This window comes from Lynx rufus, unplaced genomic scaffold, assembly GCF_022079265.1.
Source record: "Lynx rufus isolate CCGP_SWC_20201006 ecotype Redwood Valley unplaced genomic scaffold, mLynRuf1.p SCAF_2, whole genome shotgun sequence".
Classification (NCBI taxonomy): domain Eukaryota; kingdom Metazoa; phylum Chordata; class Mammalia; order Carnivora; family Felidae; genus Lynx; species Lynx rufus.
Window position 1 is genome coordinate 94,622,884 of NW_025814834.1, and position 26,225 is coordinate 94,649,108.

At 43.4% G+C, this 26,225-nt stretch overlaps 1 protein-coding gene across 1 annotated transcript in view; it reads left to right on the forward strand.

Moving 5' to 3' along the window:
- Positions 1-700: 700 nt before the first annotated feature.
- The window catches only part of LCT (lactase), a 51,247-nt gene continuing 25,722 nt past the window's right edge, over positions 701-26,225 (forward strand). The window contains exons 1-6 of the mRNA XM_047085132.1: positions 701-1,340; positions 9,488-9,567; positions 12,810-12,893; positions 17,322-17,424; positions 18,927-19,002; positions 23,066-23,795. Of these exons, the coding sequence (XP_046941088.1) occupies positions 701-1,340; positions 9,488-9,567; positions 12,810-12,893; positions 17,322-17,424; positions 18,927-19,002; positions 23,066-23,795 (1,713 nt within the window). The remainder of the gene's footprint in view (positions 1,341-9,487; positions 9,568-12,809; positions 12,894-17,321; positions 17,425-18,926; positions 19,003-23,065; positions 23,796-26,225) is intronic.

Here is a 26,225-nt window from a genome sequence, read left to right on the forward strand (position 1 = left end):
TGTTATACACTTATGTATGTTGGCATTTGTGTATATGTAGCGTTCGTTGAGTTGCACTGTTCCAAACACACTGAAGAATGATCTCTTTTAATTCTCACAATTTATCTACTCATCATTGTTACCAATGAGGAAACAGAGGCACAGAGAAATTAAGTAACTTTCACAAGATTTAAACCTGCATAACCATTCAGCTACATAAAAAAAGAAAACTGGAATGAAACACAGTGTTTAGAGTGCTTACCCAAGGAAGGTGAGGGGAGTTGGGGAAGAGGAATTTGCAGGTTTGTCTTTTACGTTTTTACATTTGAATCTTTTACACAATGTGTTCATCATTTACTTATATATTTTTAAGGGGGAAAAAGGTTTGGCAAGGGATGCAATCTTTGTTCTGTTATGTAAATGAGTTTTTTGTGTGTAAACAAATTTTAAAATAATTTGTAATTAATAAAAAAAACACGGAGAACTTTTTCCTTCAGACACTTTCCAGGTTCATCTGCTTAAATTGTGCGAAATGTTTGAGGTCTTTGTGTTATCTCTTATGGTCTTTAAATTTTTGATATTACACTGGTAAGCCATGTACTGATTTCATTATCACAGATAACGCAGTTAAATATTAACTGTTAATAATCAATTAGCATTTTACAACCTGGCTGTTGTTATAAAGTAACGATTCCATGTACTTCCTAACAGGTCCTTGAAAATGGAGCTGGCCTGGAATTCAGTCTTTATTGTCCTCCTGAGCTTTTCGTGCTGGGGGTTAGATTGGGAATCTGATAGAAAATTCATTTCAGCTGCTGGTCCTCTCACCAATGACTTGCTATACAACCTGAGTGATCCACTGGGAAACCAGCGTTCTAATTTTGCAGCAGAGGACAGAAGCATTTATGTTTGTCGCCAACCACTGCCCGCTTTCCTGCCGAAGTTCTTTAATAGTGTTCGTGCCAGTAAGATCACCCATTACAAAGTATTTCTTCCATGGGCACAACTTCTCCCAACAGGAAGCTCCAAGAACCCAGACAGCAAAACAGTGCAGTGCTACCGGCAACTCCTTGAGACTCTCAAGACCGCACAGCTTCAGCCCCTGGTCGTTCTGCATCACCAGACCCTTCCTGCCAGCACCGTCCAGAGAAGAGAAGTCTTTGCTGATCTCTTTGCGGACTATGCCACATTCGCCTTCCACTCCTTTGGGGACCTGGTTAAGATCTGGTTCACGTTTAGTGACTTGGAGGAGGTGATAAAAGAGTTTCCACACCAGGAATCAAGACATTCACATCTCCAGACCCTCACTGATGCCCACAGAAAAGCCTATGAGATTTACCATGAAAAATATGCTTCTCAAGGTAAGTACACACAACCCTGATGGCTGACCCACCTTCTCCCTTCCTCCTTAAAGCAGGACTTGGCATTTCTTCCTCTTCAGTAATCTTGTCTTTTGTATTCATTGGTGAGAAATTAATACTGTATTGAAGATACTCCCGTGGAGAGAAGCAGGGGTGGTTTATATTGCATAGTTCCAGCATTTCCTTTGAAAAATGTCTTTTAAGCACCCCTTCTCCAGTCTCGAGTCTGTGAGAGTATCTTTCTGTCCTTCCTACTCCATTCCTACCTCCCTGCCTCCCCAAGGCTTCAGGATTGCCAGTCTTCCCTCAGTCTCCCCCTTTTCTCATGCAAAGCAAGTTATGCATTCTAGCTGAAGTTTACATTCCAGCAGAGAAGACAACTACAAAGATAAAATAACGATATACTGATTGGTAGTGAGGAGAGAGTAATTGCAATTGTCCATATTCCTGCTTCATAAGTAATTGAGGTTCTGATTCAGTAGGTTTAGGCAGGATGAGTACATTTGTGATTTTAATAAATTCCTAAGCAAATCTGAGGTATACCAATTTTAAGAACCAGTTTTGGATTATATATGCTTTCTGTTTTTTATTATATACTCTATGTATATTTGTATACATAGTATATAACATAATGCATACTTGTATATTCTACTTTTTAAACTTTAGATATTTTATGAGTACATTCTCATTTTATTAAAAATAAATATAAAATCCACCTATGAACGGATCATAGAGTTTTAAATATTTCTCTCACTTATATATGTCATATATATATAAGTTTAATTTTCACATTACAAAATACATTGCAATGAACATTCCTATATATAAATCTTTGTCTACCTTCCATTCAATAAATTCTTTCTGATTCTTAGAATTGAAATCACTTGTTCAAAAAATGTGCATTCTTTAAGACTTTAAAGCATGTTGCTAAATTATTTTCCAGAAACACTGTAATAGCGTATACCAACAGTTATAAAACTTTTCTGACCCTACTCAGCCTGTCTTCAATGATATAATCATTTTGTTATTGGTAATTTGACAGCTGAAAACTATTATCTCCTTATATGCCTCACCGGCACGTATTTGATTATAGAGAGATTAAACATTTTTCTATTGGGGCACCTGGGTGACTCAGTCGGTTAAGCGTCCGACTTCAGCTCAGGTCATGATCTCGCGGTCGGTGAGTTCGAGCCCCGCGTCGGGCTCTGTGCTGACCGTTCAGAGCCTGGAGCCTGTTGCGGATTCTGTGTCTCCCTCTCTCTCTGACCCTCCCCCATTCATGCTCTGTCTCTCTCTGTCTCAAAAATAAATAAAAGTTAAAAAAAAATTTTTTTTAAAAACATTTTTCTATGTTAAAAATGAAAGCAGGGCAAGGGAAGAAAGAGTATGAGTGTGGAGGGAGCTGGTTCAGATAGGGGTGTCAGGAATACTGTCCTCAGGGAAGCCAAAGGAGGGAGCAAGCAAATGGATTAGAAAAGAGGAATCCAGGAAGAGGTTAAAGCCCCTGCATGGAGACAGTGAGAAGCCACAGTCAGTTTAGTGAGCTCTCGGTAGAGGGTAGGAGATGAGGAGAGGCTGAATTTGAAACTGCATTCTTTGGAAAGCCCATCTTGGGGGCAAGTGAGCACGTAAATATTTGTTGGCTGTAATTCTACTGAAGAAGTGCTGGGTAAATGAACTTTGAAAGAAGGCAAGATTGAACTTGGTCCATCTCAAACAAAGGAAAATCTATCTTGTTTTGAGGACAGACTCCCTAGAATTATTTTGATTATAAAGTAGATATACATGTTTATTAAAATGTCTGTAGATTCCATTCTTAAGTTTCATCAGGTTACTAAACACTTTCTTTTTTGAGCTCATATTGTCCTTTTCTGCTCATTCCTCCCATCCTTCATTTTGTGTTTCATCAATATCACTAGATTATCTACCCCAATATAATGCAGGACACAAAGTAAATTATTTTTTCAGTCTCCTTCTTATTCCAAAAGGTGGTTTTCCTTCTTTCTCTCTTTCTCTTATTTTCCACTCCTTTTTTAGTCCAATCCCATAGCCTTATTGTTCTTTTTCAAATATATCACCTAATATACACAGAACAGTTGTATAACATGAGTTGGTTAAAAGCAAAATACTATAAAAAATTACTGAACTGCTTTTTTTTAAAAAAAGCACAAAATTCTACAAAAATGCCCAGGTAGTGACCTCTGAATCCAACAATTGAAACAGAATACCACCTCACGTCAACCAGGATGGCTGTAATAAAAACAAAACAAACAATAACAAGTGTTGGCAATGATGTAGAGAAACTGGGACCCATACCACTGGTGGGAATGAATGATGGTGAAGCCATTTTGGGAAACACTCCGGTAGTTTCTCAAACAGATAAACTTTATTTTTTGATTTATTTTTTTAAGATTTTATTTTTAAGTAATTTCTATACTCAGCATGGGGCTTGAACTCACTACCCCCAGATCAAGAGTTGCATGCTCTACCAACTGAGCTAGTCAGGAACCCCTTGAAACAGATAAACTTTAGAGTTACCTATGATTCAACAATTTCTCTTCTAGGAGTATGTCTGAGAGAAATGAAAACAAATGTCTGGAAGAAAGCTTATCACAAACATTCATAGCAACATTTTTTATAATAACCCAAAGTGGAAACAACCCTAGTGTCCCTCAGTTGATGGATAAACAACATGTGGCATATACATACAATGGAATATTATTTACCCAAAAAGAAATGATACGTGCCACAACATGAATGTACCTTGAAGACATTAAACTAAGTGAAAGCAGCCAATCAGAAAAGACCACATATTATATGATTTCATTTATATTAAATCTCCAGAAGAGGCATAGAGACACTACAGTAGATAGGCTATATCTAGGGCTAGAAAAGAGAACAGGAAGTGACAGCTAATGGATAATGAATTTATTTTAAACATTTTTTAAATGTTTATTTATTTTTGAGAGAGAGAGACGGAGTGTGAGTGGTAGAGGGGCAGAGAGAGGGAGACACAGAATCCAAAGCAGGCTCCAGGCTCTGAGCTGTTAGCACAGAGCCCGATGAGGGGCTTGAACCCATGAACCACGAGATCGTGACCTGAGCTGAAGTCTGGCGCTCAACCAACTGAGCCACCCAGGTGCCCCAAGGAATTTCTTTTTTGGTGATGAAAATGTTTTGGAATTAGTAGATATGGTCATACAGCTTTGTGAATATGTATAAAGATTTTATTTTTAAGTAGTCTCTATACCCAACATGGGGCTGGAACTATCATCTTACTATCTCCATTCTCCTCTCCCATCTCAGTCCTAAGCATCTGCTAATTAACTTCCTGTATCTCTAGATTTCCCTGTTCTGAACATTTCATATGAATGGAATAATTTAATATGTCATCTTTTGTGACTGCCAATTCTATTGGGGTTTGTCTGATGTTTCTCTCATGAATAGGTTGAGATTATGGGTTTTAGGGAGGAAGATTACAGAATAAAGTATTATTTTCTTTTTTTTTTTTTTTTTAACGTTTATTTATTTTTGAGACAGAGAGAGACAGAGCGTGAACAGGGGAGGGGCAGAGAGAGAGGGAGACACAGAATCTGAAACAGGCTCCAGGATCTGAGCTGTCAGCACAGAGCCCGACGTGGGGCTTGAACTCACGGACCGTGAGATCGTGACCTGAGCCGAAGTCGGACGCTTAACCGACCAAGCCACCCAGGCGCCCCAAGTATTATTTTCATCATATATCAAGGATACAGACTATCAATGTGATTTATACTGTTAATATTGACCTTGATCACCTGGTTGAGGTTGTGTTTTTCAGGTATCTCCACTGTAAAGTTATTATTTTTTCCTCCTTTCCATACTGCACTCTTTGGAAAGAAGTCACCATACACAGCTCACACTTAATGACTGGGAGTTCTGCTCACTCTAATAAGTAGTTTTTAAAAGTTCTTTTCTGAACTTAACCAAGGACACAAAAGACTTGTGCACTGAAAACTTTAGAACATTGCTGAAAGAAGGTAAAGGAAACAAAAATAACTGGAAAGTCATCCTTTGTTCATGGATCGGAAAACTTAATATTGTTGAAATTCCAGTACTACCCAAAGCAGTCTACAGATTCATTGAAATCCCTATCAAAATCCTAGTGACAGTTTTTGCAAAAATAGAAAATCCATCCTTAAATACATATGGAATCTCAAGGGACCCCAAATAACCAAAACATTCTTGAAAAAGAAGAACAAAGTTGGCAGACTCACTCTTCCTGATTTCAAAACTTACTACAAAGCTATAATAATCAAAATAGTATGGTACTAGCTTAAGGATGGACATATATACCAATGGAATAAAATAGAAAGCCCACAAATAAACCCTTACCAAATGGTCAAATAATTTTCTACAAGAGTGTGAAGACCTTTCAGTGGGGAAAAGAGTCTTTTCAACAAGTGTTCCTGGGAGAAGTGAATATCTGCATGCAAAGGAACAAAGTTAGACTCTTACCTTGTACCATATACAAAGATTAACTCAATTATTAAGGATGCTCAATCATTGTGTAGAGCAAATGAAAACCACAACAAGATAGCACTTCACACCCATAAGAATAGTTATTATTTTAAAAAGCAGAAAATCACAGGTGTTGGTAGAGACATAGAGAAATTGTAATCTTTATGTATTGCAGGCAGGACTGTGAAATGGTGTAGCCCTTATGGAAAAGAGTGTGGCAGTTCCTCAAGAAATTAAACATAAAATTACTCTATCATCTAGCGCTTGGGTGTACATACATAAAAGAATTGAAAGCAGGGACTTGAACAGGTATCTATAGTATACCTATGTTCATAGCAGTGTTATTTACATAGCTGAAAGGTGGAAATAACCCAAATGTCCATGGATGGGTGAATGGATAAACAAAATGTGCTATTTATACAATGGAATATTATTCAGCCTTAAAAAGAAATGAAATTCTGACACCTGCTATAACATAGATGAACCCTGAAGACATTATGCTAAGTGAAATAAGCCAGTCACAAAAGGACACACATTGTATGATTCCACCTACATGAAGGACCTACAATAATGAAATTCACAGAGACAGGAAGTAGAATAGTAGTTACCAGGGGTTAGGAGGTCTGGGGAATGGGGAATTCCTGCCCAGTGAATATAGAGTTTCAGTTTAGGATGTTGAAAAAGTTCTGAAGATGGATGGTGGTGACAGCTGCACAGCAATGTGAATGTACTTAATGCCTAAACTGTACACTTAAAATTTTTAAGGGTAAATTTTGATATATATATATATATTTACCAAAATTTTTGAAAAATTCTTTTCTTCTTTTCTAATCTTTCTATATCTGTTATTATAAACCTCCTGTTTATGTGTTCAATGTGCTGCCAGTGGGGAGGATTCAGTAGAAGAGAGGATTCGGGGGGCGCCTGGGTGGCGCAGTCGGTTAAGCGTCCGACTTCAGCCAGGTCACGATCTCGCGGTCTGTGAGTTCGAGCCCCGTGTCGGGCTCTGGGCTGATGGCTCAGAGCCTGGAGCCTGTTTCCGATTCTGTGTCTCCCTCTCTCTCTGCCCCTCCCCCGTTCATGCTCTGTCTCTCTCTGTCCCAAAAATAAATAAAAAACGTTGAAAAAAAATTAAAAAAAAAAAAAAGAGAGGATTCGGGCAGAGAGTTGGAGTCTGGGAGAGTGGGAACATTCCTCTTGTGGGAAGAGCAGAATTGCACACAACATCCCCCACTTGCACAACACTGAGACACAACCCAGGGTAACACCAGTATTACCTGCCTGCCCAAGCAGTAGTAGTAGCTTGAAGCATTGATATTGGCAGTTCGATATTGGCCAGATTACTTTTATTGGAGTATTTGAGGCAACAAGGGAAGGAGCAAGAGGAAAGGAGGCTATTTTTTTTTTTTTTTTATAAACAGCCGCAACGGTTTTTAGTGGAACAACTTCCCTTTATGGTGGAAACAGGTGAGCTTATCCTTTAGCGAGGTCCAGCAACGCATAGGAGGGACAGGAATTTACACAATGCTGTGCAGTGGTTTTCTACACAGGCTTACAACAGTTCATTCTCAACCCACAGCAAATACCAGTTTTGAGCTAGACACATGAACACCTGTTCATGTCTTTGAGTTCATAGACATATGAACACCTGTTTAATTATGTCCAACAAAAAAATGCAAGATAAATTTTCCTAAAGCAGAGCAATTATCCCCCTTTCAGTTCCATAGAAAACATGAACTGCAAGCTTCATGTGAGAATCTGGTTTTGAGTAATCTGCATTTGACAGTATGTTAAAAAGTATAGTTTATGCTTGCACTGGCAATAGGTTGGGAACCATGAGAATTTCTAGAACTTCAAGTACATTTGTTCACTCTAATTCTAAAAGCAGCTTGCAGACTCAATTAGAAATTATCTATGGGGTGCCTGGCTGGTTCAGTCGGTTGGGCATCTAACTTTGGCTCAGGTCATGATCTCACGGTTTATGAGTTTGAGCCCCACATCGGGCTCTGTGCTGACAGCTCAGAGCCTGGAGCCTGCTTTGGATTCTGTGTCTCCTTCTCAATCTTCCCCTCTCCCACTCATGCTCACACACTTTCTCTCTCTTTCTCTCTCTCTCAAAATGAATAAACATTAAAAAATTTTTTTAAAAATCTGTGAGTTCATTCTATTTAGGGATTAACTGTACTCTTATTTCATTTCTTTGGCCTACAGATGATTGTACATTTTAAGATGTTAAGCACAAGCTGGGAACTTATGTTCCATGTGTGCTGATGTGACGATAGAATGAAGAATAGAAATCGGTGAAAGGTGAAATGGATCCATTAGGGACAATCATTTGAGTAACTAGAAAATAGCGTTATCTTATCAGAATGAGGACTAAATGTCTCTAAGTGAAATTCCCTGCTTAGGAGATTTCAAAGTTCTACCACGTTTATCAAAATAAGCCCCTTTTGGGGCACCTGTTTCTGGCTCAGTTGGAAGAACTTGCGACTCTTGATATCTGGGTCATGAGTTCAAGCCCCACGTTGGGTATAAAGATAACTACCAAAAAAAAGCACTTTTGTAGTTGTTAGTGGTGGTTTCATTGTCAGCACACAGCCTTACAGTTTAACTCTCAAACTCTGATTTTATTTGGTTTTCGTTTAGCGTTTCCAAACCACAGGTCTGCTATGCACCCAGTGCTGAAGTTGCTATCTGGAGTGATTAATGTTTTAAATTTTGCTCCTCAGCGAGCACACAATCCAGGGGGAGATAAAGACTCAGGCACATGAAAGAGTCAGTTGGCAATACAAACGGCTGAGGAACCCCTCCTCCGCAGCCGTGTTTCTCAAGTGGTGGTCTGAGGACGAGGGTCAGGAGCACCTGGGAAGCTTGTTAAAGTGCACTGTTGCAGAGCCCGCCCCAGTCTGCTGACAAGCACACAGGGGATTTGGACGCACACAACTGCTGAGCACCACTGCAGGTAATCAAGTATCAAATCAAGTGGGTACACGCTACAGGTGTTTATAGTTCCTTCGTTTTCCCCTCCGTGCACAGGAGGGGCTGAACTGATGTTCAGGACAATGAATAAGGACCGGGTAACAGCAGAAAGTGTTAAACAAAGTGAGGAAGCAGTTCTCACCTCACCACCTTCTACACTGGAGGGGCAGGGCAGGGTAATTGCTTTTATTCTTTGTGTGTGTGTGTGTGTGTGTTATTTTGTTTTATTTTAAGAGAGAAGAGAAAGAGTGAGGGAGAGGGGCAGAAGGAGAGAGAAAGAGAATCCCAAGCAGGCTCCATGCTCAGTGTGGAGCCCAACACAGGGCTGGATCCCACCACCCCAGGATCATGACCTGAGACGAAATCAAGAGACTCTTAATTTCAAGAAGAGCCACCCAGCCTGCCCTGCTTTTATTCTTCTAAAAGACAAGTGTCCTGCATTTCTGAGTCCTGATTTAGATGAAACATTCTCGAAAGGGACTTCGTTTTGTTTTTAAAGGCACCTTGTTATCTACAATCTTTCAGCTAGGGTAAAGTCATGTTAAGTGATTTCTTCAGAAATCATTTTTAAAGTCAGTGAACATGGAACAGGAAATGAGTCCCCACGCAGCTTCTGCAGCCCCAGCATCCTGCGTCACTCACCTGCAGCTGGTTTCTCTGGTTGGTTTTAGGCGGAAAACTCTCTGTGGTCCTGCGAGCTGAAGCGGTCTTGGAGCTCCTGCTGGAACCGTCCACGTGTGCTCTTGCCAAGGTGATGACAGCACCCCAAAATAGCAGTTGCAACATCTGAGGAAAGTTGTGATTTTCATTTTAGAACACTAGAGAAGTTTTCATCTGTTAGCCTGGCATTTTTATTAACTGCCTCTTCTGAATGCTGTCCATTCTCTAGATTCATGTTTACCTTACAAACAAAATCTCATTTATTGCGTCCCAGCTCTTGCTTGGTCTAGTGTCAGCTTTTGCCTATGTAAATAAGTCAAATGCTTCTGTTTGCTCTGATTTTTTTTTAACTAAAAGAGTCCAAAATAGCTTATTAGAGGAGAGGTGTGTTTATAGCAAAAGAGATATAAGGACAGGTAAAGGTTGTTTGTTTCTTTAAGTTTATCTATTTTGAGAAAGAGAGAGAAGAGAAAGAGAGAGAGAGAGAGAAGAAAGAGAATCCCAAGAAGGCTCCATGCTGTCAGCCCAGAACTCATTGTGGGACTTGACCCAAAAACCATGAGACCATAACCTGAGCCACGATCAAGAGTCAGACGCTTAACCAACTGAGCCACCCAGGTGCCCCTTATTTTGTTTTTTTTAAAATAACAAAACTCCCTAGAGTATCATCTTGTTTTCTGCCTCCTCTGAACATAACTTTTTAACTATAATTTTATTAACTATAATTTTAATAAGAAAAGTTAAAACATCTGAGAATTAAACAGCTTTGGCCTGTGTAAGCTTGGCTGCTGGGCAGTGTGGAAAATCATCTGGAAAAATAGCTGATTTCTGTAGTTTTGCAGATTTCTGTAGGGTGCTGTATAGATATCACAGTGCCATGTGACAGACACTGGTGCCTGTGCTACGATGGGGGCCCCATAGGTCAGGGTCCGGTCCTCAGATTTACCATCTCAGGAACTTAAAATCCAGTTGTGATAAGATTCTGAAAAAATAGTTTCAAGGCTGACCATATGGCCAGAATGCCATCTAAATTAATTTACAAGGGGTGATAACCGCTATCGGTTATGAACTCAGGAGACCAAAGTGCTGATCAGAAAAGTGCTTGTCAAGCAATAGCCTTTGGACTGGTCTCTTTGCCCCAGTCCATGCCATGCAGTGCTTCTGGAGTTTCCATGAGCCCAGTTTTTATTAATTCCCTTCTGGGAATCTACACTCAGTGCTCACTCTGAGATTCAAAGATGCATTGCATGGACGTGCCTGGGTGGCTCAGTTAGTTAAGGCATTTGACTCCGGTCATGATCTTGTGGTCCGTGAGTTTGAGACCTGCATCAGGCTCTCTGCTGTCAGCACAAAGCCCACTTCAGATCCTCTGTCTTCCTCCTTCTCCCTGCACCCTCAAAAATATTTAAACATTAAAAAAAAAAAAAAAGATGTGTTGCATGGATTATGGTGATGGTTGCACAACAATGTGAATGCACCTAATGCCAGTGAACTTGGTAAATTTTATGTTATGTGTTGCCACAGATGGGAGAAATTGGTGCAAATCCCTCAGGGCCTTCCAGGTGCTCACTCAAGCTGTCTTGGGGTCTCCCCTCCTATTTTTCCCAGTGTATATGCTATGCTTTCTTCCCCGTCTTGCATGCACCATTCAGTGTGCTTCTTATCCTAGATTTGCCCAAATCTCTTCCAACAAAATTCTACCCATTTATGACATACACGTGCATACACTTTCCATCGGGAGGCCTCATTTAACAATACTCCCTTGCTCAACTTGATTTGCTCTCTCTCTCCACTTGGAACATATAGCCCTTTGTTTAGACCAGCACTTTCCAAGTCTTGTTGTGTACCAGAATCACCTGGAGAGCTAGTAAAGCGCATAAGCCAAGGCTTAATGTGGAGGGACTGTCCTGGGTCTTCATAGTTTCCAGGTGAGCCCCAGGTAAGTTTGAAGACCACTGATGTAGACTTCCTTATAGCACTTCTAACTTTCTGCAATTTTTCATGTAATTGGTGCATTTACTAACACTCTGTGTTAACTTGTACGCTTCAGTGGTTCTACTCTTTAAATCTTCCTCCACTGCAATGACTTTCAAGGGTGGGAACTAAGCGACTATCTGTTGTACAGAAATGACAAACAAAAGTAAGAGCTGAGGGGGGGTGGGGAAGGGGTTTGGTGGTACTCACCAAGTGGAGCAAGCAAGTAGGCTATTGGGTAAACACGGATGAGACTTGATTTGGAAAGCCATAGGGAGCTAGTGATGAGTCAATTATCAAAGGTCCACGGTGCACTTGGTTGTCATCGGATGCCATTATCAAGGGTCTGTGTCCCGAGGGAACAGATGATCTATGAAGGAGAGATAACAGGCTCTGATCTAGTCATGACAAGATACAATGACTTCTGAGAAAGGCAGGGATGGAATCACAGTGGTATCTTTATGTGTTTAGACTGTGAATCTGAAGTTCTTAGAACATATGCAGGCCAGAGACTGTGCAGAGGGATAGATATGTCCAGGACCATAAGAGCTGTGCTCTCAGATAATACAATGGGTCAAGCTAGGGTCAACTAGGGTGGACTTGAAAACTGTGGCCTGACAGTAGGCCAGTGACAATAGCCTACAATTAAAACAAAGCCCCAAACCCCTGTAGGTCTGCAGAGATCACTGCAGATCCTGTGGGTGTCTGAGTGCTCCGCTATCTCCGTCCCAGCAAAGTGGGACGGCTGTGAGGAGGGGGCTGACCAGGGCAGCTCTGGCCTCTGACTCCATTAGTGCTCACTTCTTTGGTGGAAACCCACCATTTCTGGCATCCAGTACTTCATTCCCTCATTTAAATCTTTAAAAAAAATTTTTTTTTGAATGTTTATTTATTTTTGAGAGAGAGAGAGACAGAGCATGAGCAGGGGAGGGGCAGAGAGAGAGGAAGACACAGAATCCGAAGCAGGCTCCAGGCTCTGAGCTGTCAGCACAGAACCCAACGCGGGGCTCGAACCCACGGACCGTGAGATCATGACCTGAGCCGAAGTTGGATGCTCAACCAACTGAGTCACCCAGACTCCCCGTCATTCCCTCATTTAATCATATACATTTATTGAGCACTTATTGTGTGCAGAGCACTTTGCTGAGTATGTGGTGATATATTCCCAGCAACATACAGGCACAAGGCCTCCACACATTCTCACTCTGTCCCAGCTTCTCCTCTACCTGCTTTTTCCTGGAAAATCTCACTTTGGAGTATCCATTTAGTAGGAGGAGGAGAAACAAAAAAGGATACTTCTGAACAGTACTTTATCTTGAAATTGCTTATGTTCTAACGATCCTATTTACTTATTTCTAGGGCACCGTCGATTTCTTCTCTCTTGATTTGTTTTATGAATGCCAAAATGAGGCAAGTTTGCCACAGAAGTTGAGTAAATTGCAGGTAATTTGAGCCATTTCCCATATTGATGAACGGTGAAGCTTCCTGACAGCATGTTAGACATTTTTTTTAATGTTTATTTTGTTTAGAGACAGTGTGTATGAGCTGGGGAGGGGCAGAGAGAGAGGGAGAGAGAGAATCCCAAGCAGACTCTGGGCTGTCAGCACAGAGCTAGATGGGGGCTTGATCCTATAAACCATAAGATCACGATCTGAGCTGATACCAAGACTCGGACATTTAACTGATTGAGTGCCCCAGCATATTAGACATTTAATGCTCTGGCTGATGTGTAAACTGAGCTATTCCATGCAGAGCCAGCAGACCCGCAGACCTGCATCTGGGCAGATCTCCAGTGAATGCATTGCTGGAGAACATTGCAGGGTCAGGCAGTCTTCCCTGGAAGAGGTAATGAGGGTTGTCTTATTAAGGTAAATATCCCACATGGATCTCTTGTGTAGATATCTGAGAATTGAAATTCCAGTCAGTGTTCATCCTAAGATTTAAAAGGGCTTTTCATGGATGGTGGTTGTGGTTGCACAACAACGTGAATGTACTTAATGCCACTGAACTGTAAAAATGGTTATGATGGCAATTTTTTATTTTTTTATTTTTTATTTTATTTATTTTTGATCTTTATTTTTTTATTTTTTGATTTTAATATGAAATTTATTGTCAAATTGGTTTCCATACAACACCCAGTGCTCATCCCAACAGGTGCCCTCCTCAATGCCCATCACCCACTTTCCCCTCCCTCCCACCCCCCAGCAACCCTCAGTTTGTTCTCAGTTTTTAAGAGTCTCTTTTTTTCTCTCTAAAATCAAATACTAATTTTTTTTTACATTTATTTATTTTTGAGAGATAGAGACAGAGTGTGAGTGGGAGAGGAGCACAGAGAGAGGGAGACAAAGAATCCGGAGCAGGCTCCAGGTTCTGAGCTGTCAGCACAGAGCCCGGCGCAGGGCTTGAACTCACCAACTGTGAGATCATGACCTGAGCCGAAGTTGGGCACTCAACCTGACTGAGCGGCCGAGGTGCCCCGATACTAAATCTTTTTTTAAAAAATTATACATTACTCTAAAGGCTTCCATATATTATATAGTTCATATAACTTGAATTAATGGTTCTTCAGGTGAAATGCACACACCAGCAGCATCACCTTGGAAATGCAAATTCTTTTTTTATTTTTATTTTATTTTTTAATTTTGTTAATGTTTATTTATTTATTTTAATATATGAAATTTATTGTCAAATTGGTTTCCATACAACACCCAGTGCTCATCCCAAAAGATGCCCTCTTCAATACCCATCACCTACCCTTCCCTCCCTCCCATCCATTAACCCTCAGTTTGTTCTCAGTTTTTAAGAGTCTCTTATGCTTTGGCTCTCTCCCTTTCTAACGATGGCAAATTTTATGTATGTCTCACCACAACTGAAAAAAAAAAAGACATTTCACACCCAGGTCTGCTGAATCAGATGCCAGCTATGGGGATCTTCCTGTAACTTCAGGCCCTTCCTTCCCGTTCCCAGGATTGTTTTCCTCAAGTCTAATGATTGTGACTATTTAGAGAAAGTATGTTGGATGCCACCTACCTACCTATTAGCTTTCTGTCCTATGCTTGGTCACTGCTGAGCACCTTCCTCATGGAAGACAAATCCCCAATTCCCTGGAGTCCTGACTGTTAGCCCATCTCCTAACAGGTTAGAACAGATTGCACACCCAGTGGCTTCTCTGGCCTTGCTGGGTCCTAGCAGTATTTCCATACTTACCCCTGAAGAGCTGCCCTCTCACAGGCCTCTCTAGCGACACCTGGCCACCAGCATTCACTCGTGTCTTCCTCTTGCCTCTGCAGGTGTGGGTTATAAAGCCACTCCCCTCTGCTTTCAGCCCTGTGCCTCCTGGCTTTGAATCCCAGCACCCCCACCATAGGCAGGGTGGATTGTTAGAGGAATCACCTGTTTAAAGGCCAAGCTCATCAGTGTCAAACCCTCAGTACTTCAACTAGGTGGGAATTCCATTTGACCCGAGGCTGGAAGCTTGAAATGGACTAATTAGCATCACCCACCCTGTGTCTGTGGGTTTCCTGCTGACCTTGTAGGCACTGCCGCTTTTATTGTTTACAAATACTATGATCCAATAATCAAAGACAGCAGATGCATTCACAAGATATTTGAGTAATAGCTGCTATGACTTTAGTGCCTGCTCTGTGCCCTGCACCGCGTGGGGCACTTTATCCTCATGTTATCCCTTACAGCAGACCCCAACACTTAAGAAACTTAACCAAGGTCAGACATGAGGTAGTGAGCAGAGCTGGAATCGGAACCAGGGCTTTCTCATGACACCACACTCCCTCTGCAAGACAAAAATAATTCCAAGGTGTTGGGGACATTATAATGAGGGTGGCATTTTTGAAAATCATGTATAATTTTAGTTGTTTTTGCAAATATCTTCTTACCTGAACCCAAACTGGCTTGACCCAGAGACTGCACTGGTGGGCTTGGTGGGCCAGATTTCTGGGCCGTAAGCAGCGCTGAAGTAGTGTCTTCAAGGCCTGCTGATGCCTGTCACACCTAAACCTGTCTTTTGTCTTCTCTAAGGACTTCAACCAGGGCTTGTTCCTCAGCTAATGGGTTCATTGTCTGACATTTTAAAACTGTCTGGGTTAGGCAGATGGAGCATGCCTCAGAGAGGCCATCAACAGAGCACTGGCTTAATTTCTGCTTGAGGATGTGGTTTACAGTGTTTCTCTTTTGACATCAAAACGTTTTCAAGAAGTCCTGTTCCCCCCAGTGTCTGGATAAAGCTGTGAACTCTCAGTTGAGAGCTGGCCAGCCGAATAGTAAAACCCTCCTGGACAAACTTGGCAGCCTTTTATTAGGAGTTCTTTATTCCTATTATTTCCTTAGGTAGGGATTAGGTTCCAGATGCTGCATTTGACACTTCAGATGTAGCTCTAAAGATTCAGGATGACCACTTTCATCACCAGCTATGAGGAGAGAACTGAGCTGGAGAGGAGACTGTCCCTCTCTGGGCTCGTTGGTTTACAGGCGTGTACCATTTCCCACACAGCAAGCCCAGGAGAGGAAGAACAGCTTTCTCCCCAGGCGAGAGGCTGACTTGTGTCCCCAAGAACCCGGATCATTCTGCCCACTGCTTCCTTCGGAGTGTACCCTTCCTCCTCATCTGGGGTCCTCTCACCCTGCTCCTGGAGGCTTGAAGGCCTGGAGGAGCAGGTCCCGCACTGTCCCATTCCCGTTTCCCTCCACTCTCCCCAGAGCACCTGCACATCCTTCTCTGAGCCTCAGGGACCCTGAGCTGCTGCTCTTCTCACCAGCACACTGGTGTTTTAGGGCTAGAAGACATCCTCATGCCCAGCACATCTAAATTCTGCAGGAGGTGCATGAGCAGTGCCCCTGTCCTCTGAGCCCCCAGGAAATTCCCCACTCAGCTGAAGGCTCCTTCAGCCCTCCTGGCCCCCATTGTGTGTTGATCTTTCAGGAGAGAGAAAATCCTCAGTCCCCTTAGCTGTTGGGTTCCCCTGCATCCACCCAGCAAGGGAAAGAATGAGGACTGTGTGAGCTGCACCTCCTTTAACTGTGGTCTTGGGCAACTTAGCTTCTCAAGGCTGAAGGCACTTTATCTGTAAAGAAGGGGCATTGTTGCAGGTGACTCTGAGAAAATAAAGAATGAGCCTGCCTTCTTTGGAAGTAGTTGGTATCGGTATCTCTCAGTGGCTTTTAACTCCTCCGAAGAGGAAAAACTTGATGTGGGGAAAATCACCAAACCCAACCTCCCCCCCAGAAAAGGTAATTTAAAGTGAAGTCAAACAACATGTTTCCTTTGACAGTGAAATGGCTTAGAAATGGGAGAAAAGTCACACCTGTTCCATTTGAATGAGGGCCGCTTTATCATCATCATTATTATGGAAAATGTGAAATATGTCTACAAGAAAAGTATAACGAAGCCATCCCCAACTTCAAAAGCTATCGACTCATGGCTGATCTTGTTTCATCTATGCCCCATCTTCCCCTTCTCAAGTCAGGTTGTTTTGAAGCAAACCCCAGACACCCATAAATACTGTGATGGTGGCACCTGATTAAGCCTCTTATAGTAAGAAAGGCCCCTAACATGAGTGGATGGCCTTGTCCCTGGTCCCAACACAGTGCCTGGTTGGGCACTGTAAGCCTTGTAAGCATGCTAAGCCTATCTCTTTGGTGTGGGTTGATGGGGAGGGTATGGCCGCTGTTACTGAAAAGCGTAGCTCATTCTCCCTCAGAGTCTAGAGTCTGCTTCCTTTCCTAATTGAGATGTCTGGAGGTCATTTCCCAAACCGGAGTGAGGTTCGTAACTTCTCATCTTGAAAATCTATCCTTGTTATCAAAAGACTTATGCTAGGCAACTTCAATTCACTTGTTGGCCTTTATCTTTTTCAGACTGTTGAGCCAAAAGTAAAAATTTTCATCTTCAATCTAAGATTCCAGGACTGCCCCTCCACCAGGAAGAAGTCAGCCAGACTGCTCTTCAGCCTTCTCGAGGGTGAGTGGACCATTGCTGGCGAGGTTTTGAGTCACATTTGGTGCACTGGCTTGGCAGTAGCAGTCCTGAAAGTCTGGGGTTCCAATAAGAAGAAGGACCAGAGGAGGGCTGGTTTGAGAGCCCACCCCAGGGGCGCCTGGGTGGCGCAGTTGGTTAAGCGTCCGACTTCAGCCAGGTCACGATCTCGCGGTCCGTGAGTTCGAGCCCCGCGTCGGGCTCTGGGCTGATGGCTCGGAGCCTGGAGCCTGCTTCGGATTCTGTGTCTCCCTCTCTCTCTGCCCCTCCCCCGTTCATGCTCTGTCTCTCTCCGTCCCAAAAATAATTAAAAAAAAAAAAAAAAAAAAAGTTGAGAGCCCACCCCAGACGCCTTTGTACCCTCTGTCCCTTAGCTCCCACTGACCCAAGAAAGACGAGGGGTTCTGTATGAAGATGACAAGGATGCCTCGGTCTTGTGTAAATAAAGGCCATCAGGCCTCAGGTATCAGGTGTAAGCAGGGGAACTGCTCTGTGCTTGCGTGTCCCCTTCCATTACCCATCCCTCCGATATCTCACCTTTGCCTCACTCTGCTTCCTCTTATTCACGTCCCCATTTCACTTCGGCTTGCACATGGCCCTAGTTGGCACCTCACCAAAACCTTCATGTCTAAGACCCACAGCTCATAGACCATCTTCTCTGTGCCTCTTAGTTCAAATTCTTGAGAGTGAATCTGACTGGGGGCCCATGGATCAGGAGATCACTCCTGGTCCAGTTGGGTCAAGGGAAAGGTGGATTCTGTTAAGGCATCAGGGGCTGAGGATCTACTAGAGACTCTGCAGGAAGGGTCTGAGGGCCACATTCCTGGGTGTCCTGACATCCATCCCAGTCACCCTATAAGGCAGAGTATGGTATAAGTCAGTAGTGCCCTTTTTACTACCTGTAACCAGTACTGAGCTGACTTCACAGACCTCCTGACACTCATCCATAGATACCACTTAATAACCCTCACCCTAACTCATTTTTTGATGGCATACCGATCTCTATTCTTAAGTTCCATCCTTTTCTAAATGGCTAAAATGGTCAATTTTATGTTGATGCATAGTTTACTACAATTTAAAAAATTCCATCCTTTTCTGATGTCTGAGTTCTTCTAAATCAATTGTTCTCCATGTGTGGTCTCCAGACCAGCAGCATCAGCCTCACCTGGGACCTTGTTAGACATTCAAATCCTTGAGCCCTATGTCAGATGCACTGGATCAGAAACTGTGAGGTGGGCCCAGCAATTTGTGCTTTACAAGCTCTGTAGGTGATTCTGATGCACACGGAAGTTTGAGAACCACTGTTCTAAGTAGGTGGAAATCACTTCTGACCTCCTTAGTTCTTTAGTCCATGGCATTTTCCAGGGAGCTTAGAACAATTGCTTGGAGTTTGGGTGTGTTGTATATATAAGGAAAACGATTGATGGCAATCATGCATATTGTTGGTTGGACTTCAGGGAGAATTAATTAAACTTCTTCTTTTACAGCCATAAATAAAAGCCAAGTGATCACCATTGGGTTTGATCTCAATACTTTCCTGAGCTGTTCAAGTTCCAAGAAAAGGTAATGTTAGATTTCCTGCTGAAGTATCAATAGCTGATATTTGCAGAATATTCTTTCATATGTGTGATCTCATGGGACTGTTGCCATTTGCCTTTCGCCAGTGATTTTATCATGGCTGTTCTGTAGGCGAGAGATAAAGGCTCAGAGGGGATGGCAGAGAGAGACTGTCTCCCATTGCATCTTACCCAGGGCCCACATGGTCCTGCATCCTCTCTTGTCATTCTGCACTGGTGACCTTTGCAGTTTGTCCAAGTGTACACAATGAGTAGAGCTGGTATCTGAACCCCTGTCTTCTAATTTAAGATCTTGTTGGACACAACCTGAGTTTGTGGAACAGCAGCCTGGGTTAAAGATATATCTAACCACCCCACTGAAGTTACATGTTCTGAGTAAGTGAGGTTAGTTCTGTATACCTGTTTCCTCATGTGATATGTAAAACATCTTCCCCTCGAGGAGATAGCATAGGTAGGAGATTGAACTGTTGCAGTGGGGTAGAAACCTAACTCAGTGGTGTTCTAAGAAGAGGTTGTTTTTGGTTTTTGTGGGTTTTTTTTTTTTTTTACTTTTTTATTTCCTTAAGTAATCTCTATACCCAATGTGGGGCTTGAATTCATGATCCTTCAAGATAAACAGTCACAGGCTCTACCAACTGAGACAGCCAGGCATACCCTAAGAAGAGAGGTTTTAATTTATGTGGGGTTGCAAATAATTTCTTACTGAAATTATGGCTAAAATACCAAAATTTGTAAATGGCATACTTTAAAAAAAAATTAGAGCAGGTTGTAGGTTACCCCCATAATGACCCTCTCACAACACTCAAAATCTGACGTGCTTCCCAAGTGAGCATGAAAAGGATGGTGTGGACTCCTGAAATCATTGTTGCACTATATGCTAACTAATTTGGATGTAAATTTTAAAAAAATTAAAAATAAAATTTAAAAAATAAAATAAAATAAAACCTAAAAGACAAAAAAGACGTGGGCCAACCACGTACAAATGACATCCTCTCTCCACATGACAAACCTAAAAGACAAAAACCTAAAAGGATGGTGTGGAAACCAGGAGATGGTTGTTCCCCAGAAACGTCAGCCTTCCAAGGGTATGTTACACATGTGAGCTTCATGCACCATGCATTGACGAAAGACAAAGAATGGAAAGAATCATTTGGCTTCCCAGACTTTGAGCTAGAGCTCTCCTTACCCTACCTCAGACTGCTAGAAAAGCTCTGTCCAGGGTCACTCACTCAGTTGCTACCATCTTTTTGTGCTTTTCCTCTCCTAGCACTTGCGTATCTCAATCTGTTGTTCAGTCCTCTCAACTCACTTCAAGCTCCACAGGTTAAACCAACAGACCCCGAGTGGCTGCTACTGTCAGGCTTTGTGCTGGGAGTATGAATGGTAGAAAGAGCAGATAGGTCAAAAGTGCTCCCTGTCCACACTCGGAGTCAGCTGAGGATTACTGGGCTATGTCTTTTCAGAAAATAGAACTCAAGAGGCCATAATGAAAGGGTTACTCAGAAAGCTCAGTAATTATAAAACCACAAGATGCCACATGATATCAGCTCCAAGGTTCTGCCTCTAAACTTGGCCTGAGGCAAAGGTCCAACACTGGCTGACATTAAACTAACAGCCAGGAATCCTCATTCAGGGGGATGTTGGTGGAGAGTCTGCTGGGGGCCAGGGCAGATTGAGGGGGGTTCCAACAGGAGTAACATCCTTTTCTCTTTGAGAACCTTAGACCTTGGAGGGGAAGCAGAGTGGCCCACAAATGACTCTAATACCAGATTGTGGCAGAAGACAAAGCATTGCTCCCCAGAAGGGGGAGAAAGAGCATTATCTGGGATGCTCTGAGGTGGCTGGGGGCAGGGGAGGGATAGCTGAAGGAGGGCTACCTGCAAGGCCTGGGCATAGAAACTGAGGCTATGCTAAATCTCTTGAGAGATACTCAGTATACTCATATTGAGTATGTTAAATCTCCTCCCAAGTTAGGTAAACCTGAACTTCCAGCATTAAAGCTTTTAGAGCAAATTGAGGGGTGGTTGGCTGGTTCAGTCAGAAGAACATGTAACTCTTGATCTCAAGGTTGTGAGTTCTAGATCCATGCTGGGTGAAGAGATTATACATACATAAGCAAATAAAAAAGCAAATGAATAATTAAGCAGTCCTTTAGAGCAAATTGTATTTTATCCAGGGACTGTTTGTTTCTTTCCTCAAGACTTCATTTCTTCCAAGCCAGGAGGACAATCAGGATCAGGAGTTTTAGGTCAGAGTAGCTGAGTCTGTTCATTGAGTGGGTGTCACCTGTGTCCCTGGTTGTGCTCCAGAGACCTGTATATATCATGGATAATCCATAACTATAGATCACCCCCCACCCCCACTGCTGTTTTAGCAAATGTGAGTTCGTTGATGCTTCGTAAAATAGGAGGTACTTAAGTTTGGAAGACCCAGATTTCTCTCCATTGGACAGAGGTCCCTCTGCAATGTCCCCGTCACTTCTACCAATTTTGTGCTCTGGGCTAACCACGTACAAATGACATCCTCCCTCCACATGATGGCCATTGGACAGGAGATGCCCTTGTACTGCACCCCCTTCCGCCATCCCCCTGCAATTCCCCCTCCAGACCAAACACATCCACCTACACCAACCCTTCCTCAACATTGCCCTCTGCTGGTGTAACTGCCACATGCTCTCTTACAGTGCCTTCCAGCCTGTAGGCCAGGACTTGGAGATTGGTAAACCAATTTAGGGTTTGTTTTGAAACATGAGAAGAAAATGTTTTATTAAAAAAAGAAAGGAAGAGGGGCACCTGGGTGGTTCAGTCGGTTAAGCGTCCGACTTCAGCTCAGATCATGAACTTGCGGTTTGAGTTCAAGACCCGCATCAAGCTCTGTGCTGACAGCTTGGAGCCTGCTTCTGATTCTGTGTCTCCCTCTCTCTCTGCCCCTCCCCTGCTTATGCTCTGTCTCTCTCTGCCTCTCAAAAATAAATAAATGTTAAAAGAAAATTAAAAACAAAAAAGGAAGGAAGGAAGGAAAGACAGAAGGAGAGAAATGGACTAGAATAAAATAGAAAATAGAGTGCATTCATGTAAGGATAGCACTTTTACAGTATGTTTTATTTCAAATATATATATTTATATGAATTTATATATATGAAATATTTAAAAATATATAAATGTCTACACATCTACAAATACAGGGATATGTGGTTAAAAGCACAGACTGTATTCTACAGTTTGTAAACTATGTGATTAAGGAGAAGTTCTCATTAAAAAAAAACAAGATGTGGGTTCATTTACATTACAAAGGCTGGAGATGGATGATCTACAGTAGGTACAATCATCAGGAATCCAGGCTTCTGCCTTAATTTTTGTCATCCTTAACAAGGCTTCCACCTTATTGTCCAGGATGACTGTATGAGCTCCTGCCATTGTGTCCATAATCCAGGCAGCATGAAGGAGAAAGGAGGTTGTAGCTGGTGTTAATATTTAGCTGATGCACATCAGTAGAGCTACACCAGTAATTCAGTTATTGAAATACTTTCTTCCATACCAGCTGACAAACAGGTGCTGGTCCCCTGATGCCCAGAATATACTCATTTCTTTGACTCTCAATCTCCTTCTCTATAGGATATGGTTAAATAACTGTAGTCCTTATCTAATAAATTCGTGAAAATTAATGGAGAGACCTACATTCATATCACAGTGGCCAGCACAGAATCAAGGCATAATGAGTTAAAGCCATCATTATGATTACCTATGTTTTATAAACAGTAAGAAGAAAAAGCATGGCATCAGAACTAAAGACAGTATTTGAGGACAAGCTAATACACAGAACGGTAGGCTTGGCACAGTGTTTGAAGTCCTGCAGAAGCAATAATAACTCACCTAAGAAGAGGCAATAATAGTAATTTTCCCATCTACCAGGCACTTGTGTGGCTTTTGACTCAGTGCTTCTCAAACCTTTACTAATTACACACATTGCCGCCATCCATCAGTCTGGGGGCGCAGGTAACCCGCAGGGTCATTACTCACCGTGTCCTTTCCGTCTTTCGGATCCCGCAGCGGGCCCTGCTCTCGGACAGACAGCGCGCCCCTCCACACCGCCGTGCAGCCTGCCCTAGGGACCGCAGCAGGTTCCTCCTCGCCGCAGGGCTCCGCCTACCGGAGAGTCTGGGGAACATTTGCCAACCAATCCACGGCCGAAAGGGACGCTTTCCTGCGGGAGGATTTCCCCAAAGGCTTCCTCTGGGGCGTCTCCACGGGAGCCTTTAACGTGGAAGGAGGCTGGGCCGAGGGCGGAAGAGGGCCGAGCGTCTGGGACCACCTGGGTCGCCGGCACGCCTCCGAGGGCGCAGCAACACCGGAGGTGGCCAGTGACAGCTACCACAAGGTGGACACCGATGTGGCCCTGCTTCGCGGCCTCCAAGCTCACGTCTACAAGTTCTCCATCTCCTGGTCCCGCATCTTCCCCACGGGGCTCGGGCCCGGACCCAGCCGCCAGGGCGTCGCCTACTACAGCAGGCTCATCGACAGCCTGCTGGACGCGCACATCCAGCCCATGGCCACGCTCTTCCACTGGGACCTGCCCCAGGCCCTGCAGGAGCGCGGCGGGTGGCAGGACGACAGTGTGGTGGACGCCTTCCTGGACTACGCGGCTTTTTGCTTCGCCACTTTCGGGGACCGCGTGAAGCTGTGGGTGACCTTCCATGAGCCGTGGGTGATGAGCTACGCGGGCTACGGCACGGGCCGACACGCACCGGGCATCTCCGACCCGGGCGTGGCCTCTTTCAAGGTACTTCTCGTCCTTACAGTGCCGCCTCACTGGAGGAGAATTTGGCTGGGAGAAAGTCATTGTCTCTTCCAGTCAGAATGCGTTTACTTTTTGTGCTTTAAAGGAAACCAGAGGGAGGGAAGGCACCATAAATCGTTAATCACCTTATTTTGTTCTAATACTGCTGGCACTTTGATAAGTTATTACATCCTTGGAACAGTGCTGGTGGATGAGGGAACTGGGGCTCAGAGAGGAGAAACTGTTTCCTGATGGCATCGCTACAGGGTCAGCAGTTTGAAGCCAGAATCTGAGCCCGAGTCTGCTTGAGTCTACAGCAGATTTTCCTTGTCATCCAGGACTCTTAGTTGCATGGGACAGAAAAACCAACCCAGACAGACTTAAGCCAAGTGGGAGTCCATCAGCTCGGGAAACTGAAAAGTCTGGGCTTTAATATGATTTTTTTTAATGTTTATTTATTTTGGGAGAGCGAGAGAGAGCATGAGTTGGGGAGGGGCAGAGAGAGAGAAAATCCCAAGCAGGCCCCAAGCTGTCAGCACAGAGCTGGGGCGGGGGGGCGGGGGGGGGGGGCTCGATCCAACTAACAGTGACATAATGACCTGAGCTGAAATCAAGAGTCAGAGGCTCAACCAACTGAGCCACCCAGGCATCCCTGAAAAGTCTGGGTTTTAGCTGGTCAGAGTGGAGCTTGATCAGATCCCAAACAATGCCACTAGTACTCAATTTCTCTTCTTGCCCCTCCTTGTTGGTTTTCTACTTGGGCTGCTTGGTAACCAGATGGTAGCAGCCATGCTCTCCTATTTCAAGACCAGCAGGAAAGAAAGCTTACCTCTCTTCTGGCATTCCCAGCAAACGTGTCCCTGTGCCTTATGCTTGCTGCATGGGTTGCATGCCCATCCCCGAACCAATCACTAAGTTTAGGCTGGGAAAATGTTGTGCAGTGACTGGTCTGGGTCCGGGTCTCAGCTCTACCCCTCCACACATTGGCTGAGAGGTGGGGAGGTGGAAAAGGAAAAAGGGTTTGGCTTTCCAGAGGGTAGGCAGGGTATCATTTCCATAAGAAGGGGATGTATATACTGGAGACAAAATTTTAAGTAGCTTAATATGGGCCCTTTCCATCATTTCTTTTTTTGCTCAAATCTCCCAGAAAACTCACCAGCTTTCCCTGACATCCATATTCAGGATGCACATGTTAGCCTGGCTTTCCTCTGCCACATCTTGGGTTCTGTTCTGAAATAGGAGTCTTTGCCTTGCCCTATGCTAGGTGTTAAGGAGGATGCATGACCCATATCCTCAAGATTTAATACTTTTTGGAGATGATACAAATACACATAAGAAAATTAGAGAACAATCCAAAATGTCCACACTCAAAATGAGCTAAAATCAATGACTTGATGAAATGCCAAAAATTAGAGTGAAGTCAAAGCTTCCACTCTGCTCTTGTTCAACAAGAGCATACACACCAAGAGAGAACACTCCTCAAAATGGAAGGTTTGAACCTTTCTGTTTGTCTCCTTGTTGTAAAACTCATCCCAACCTCTTCTCCTGGCTTCTTATCCCTACAACTGTGGCTCCTGGAAAGTCCACACCACCTTTCTCCTTCAATTCTTGCTTTGATTCATTAGTTAAAACAGTATAATACCATTAAGGGAAGATTGCAAAGAAAACAGTTCACTCATAATTTGGCCCATATGTCCTTCCAGTCCTTGCATTCACAGTGTACTCACAGAGTGCACTAAATTCAGTGCCTTTTTAAAAAATTTTTTTAGGGGCGCCTGGGTGGCGCAGTCGGTTAAGCGTCCGACTTCAGCCAGGTCACGATCTCGCGGTCCGTGAGTTCGAGCCCCGCGTCAGGCTCTGGGCTGATGGCTCGGAGCCTGGAACCTGTTTCCGATTCTGTGTCTCCCTCTCTCTCTGCCCCTCCCCCGTTCATGCTCTGTCTCTCTCAGTCCCAAAAATAAATAAAAAGGTTGAAAAAAAATTTTAAAAAAAAAATAAAAATTTTTTTAATATTTATTTATTTTTGAGACAGAGACAGAGCATGAACAGGGGAGGGTCAGAGAGAGAGGGAGACACAGAATCCGAAGGAGGCTCCAGGCTCTGAGCTGTCAGCACAGAGCCCGACGCGGGGCTCGAACTCACAAACCGTGAGATCATGACCTGAGCCGAAGTCGGACGTTTAACCGACTGAGCCACCCAAGCACCCCTTAGTACATTTTTTCAAGTAGACTTTATTTTTTTAATGTTTATTTATTTTGAGAGGGGGAGAGAGAGAGAGAGAGAGAGAGAGAGAGAGAGAGAGAGGTGGGGGAAGGGCAGAGAGAGAGAATCCCAAGCAGACTCCATGCTGACAGTGCTGATGCAGGGCTCAAACCCACAAACCATAAGATCATGACCTGAGCCAAAATCAAGACATCAGATGTTTAACTGATG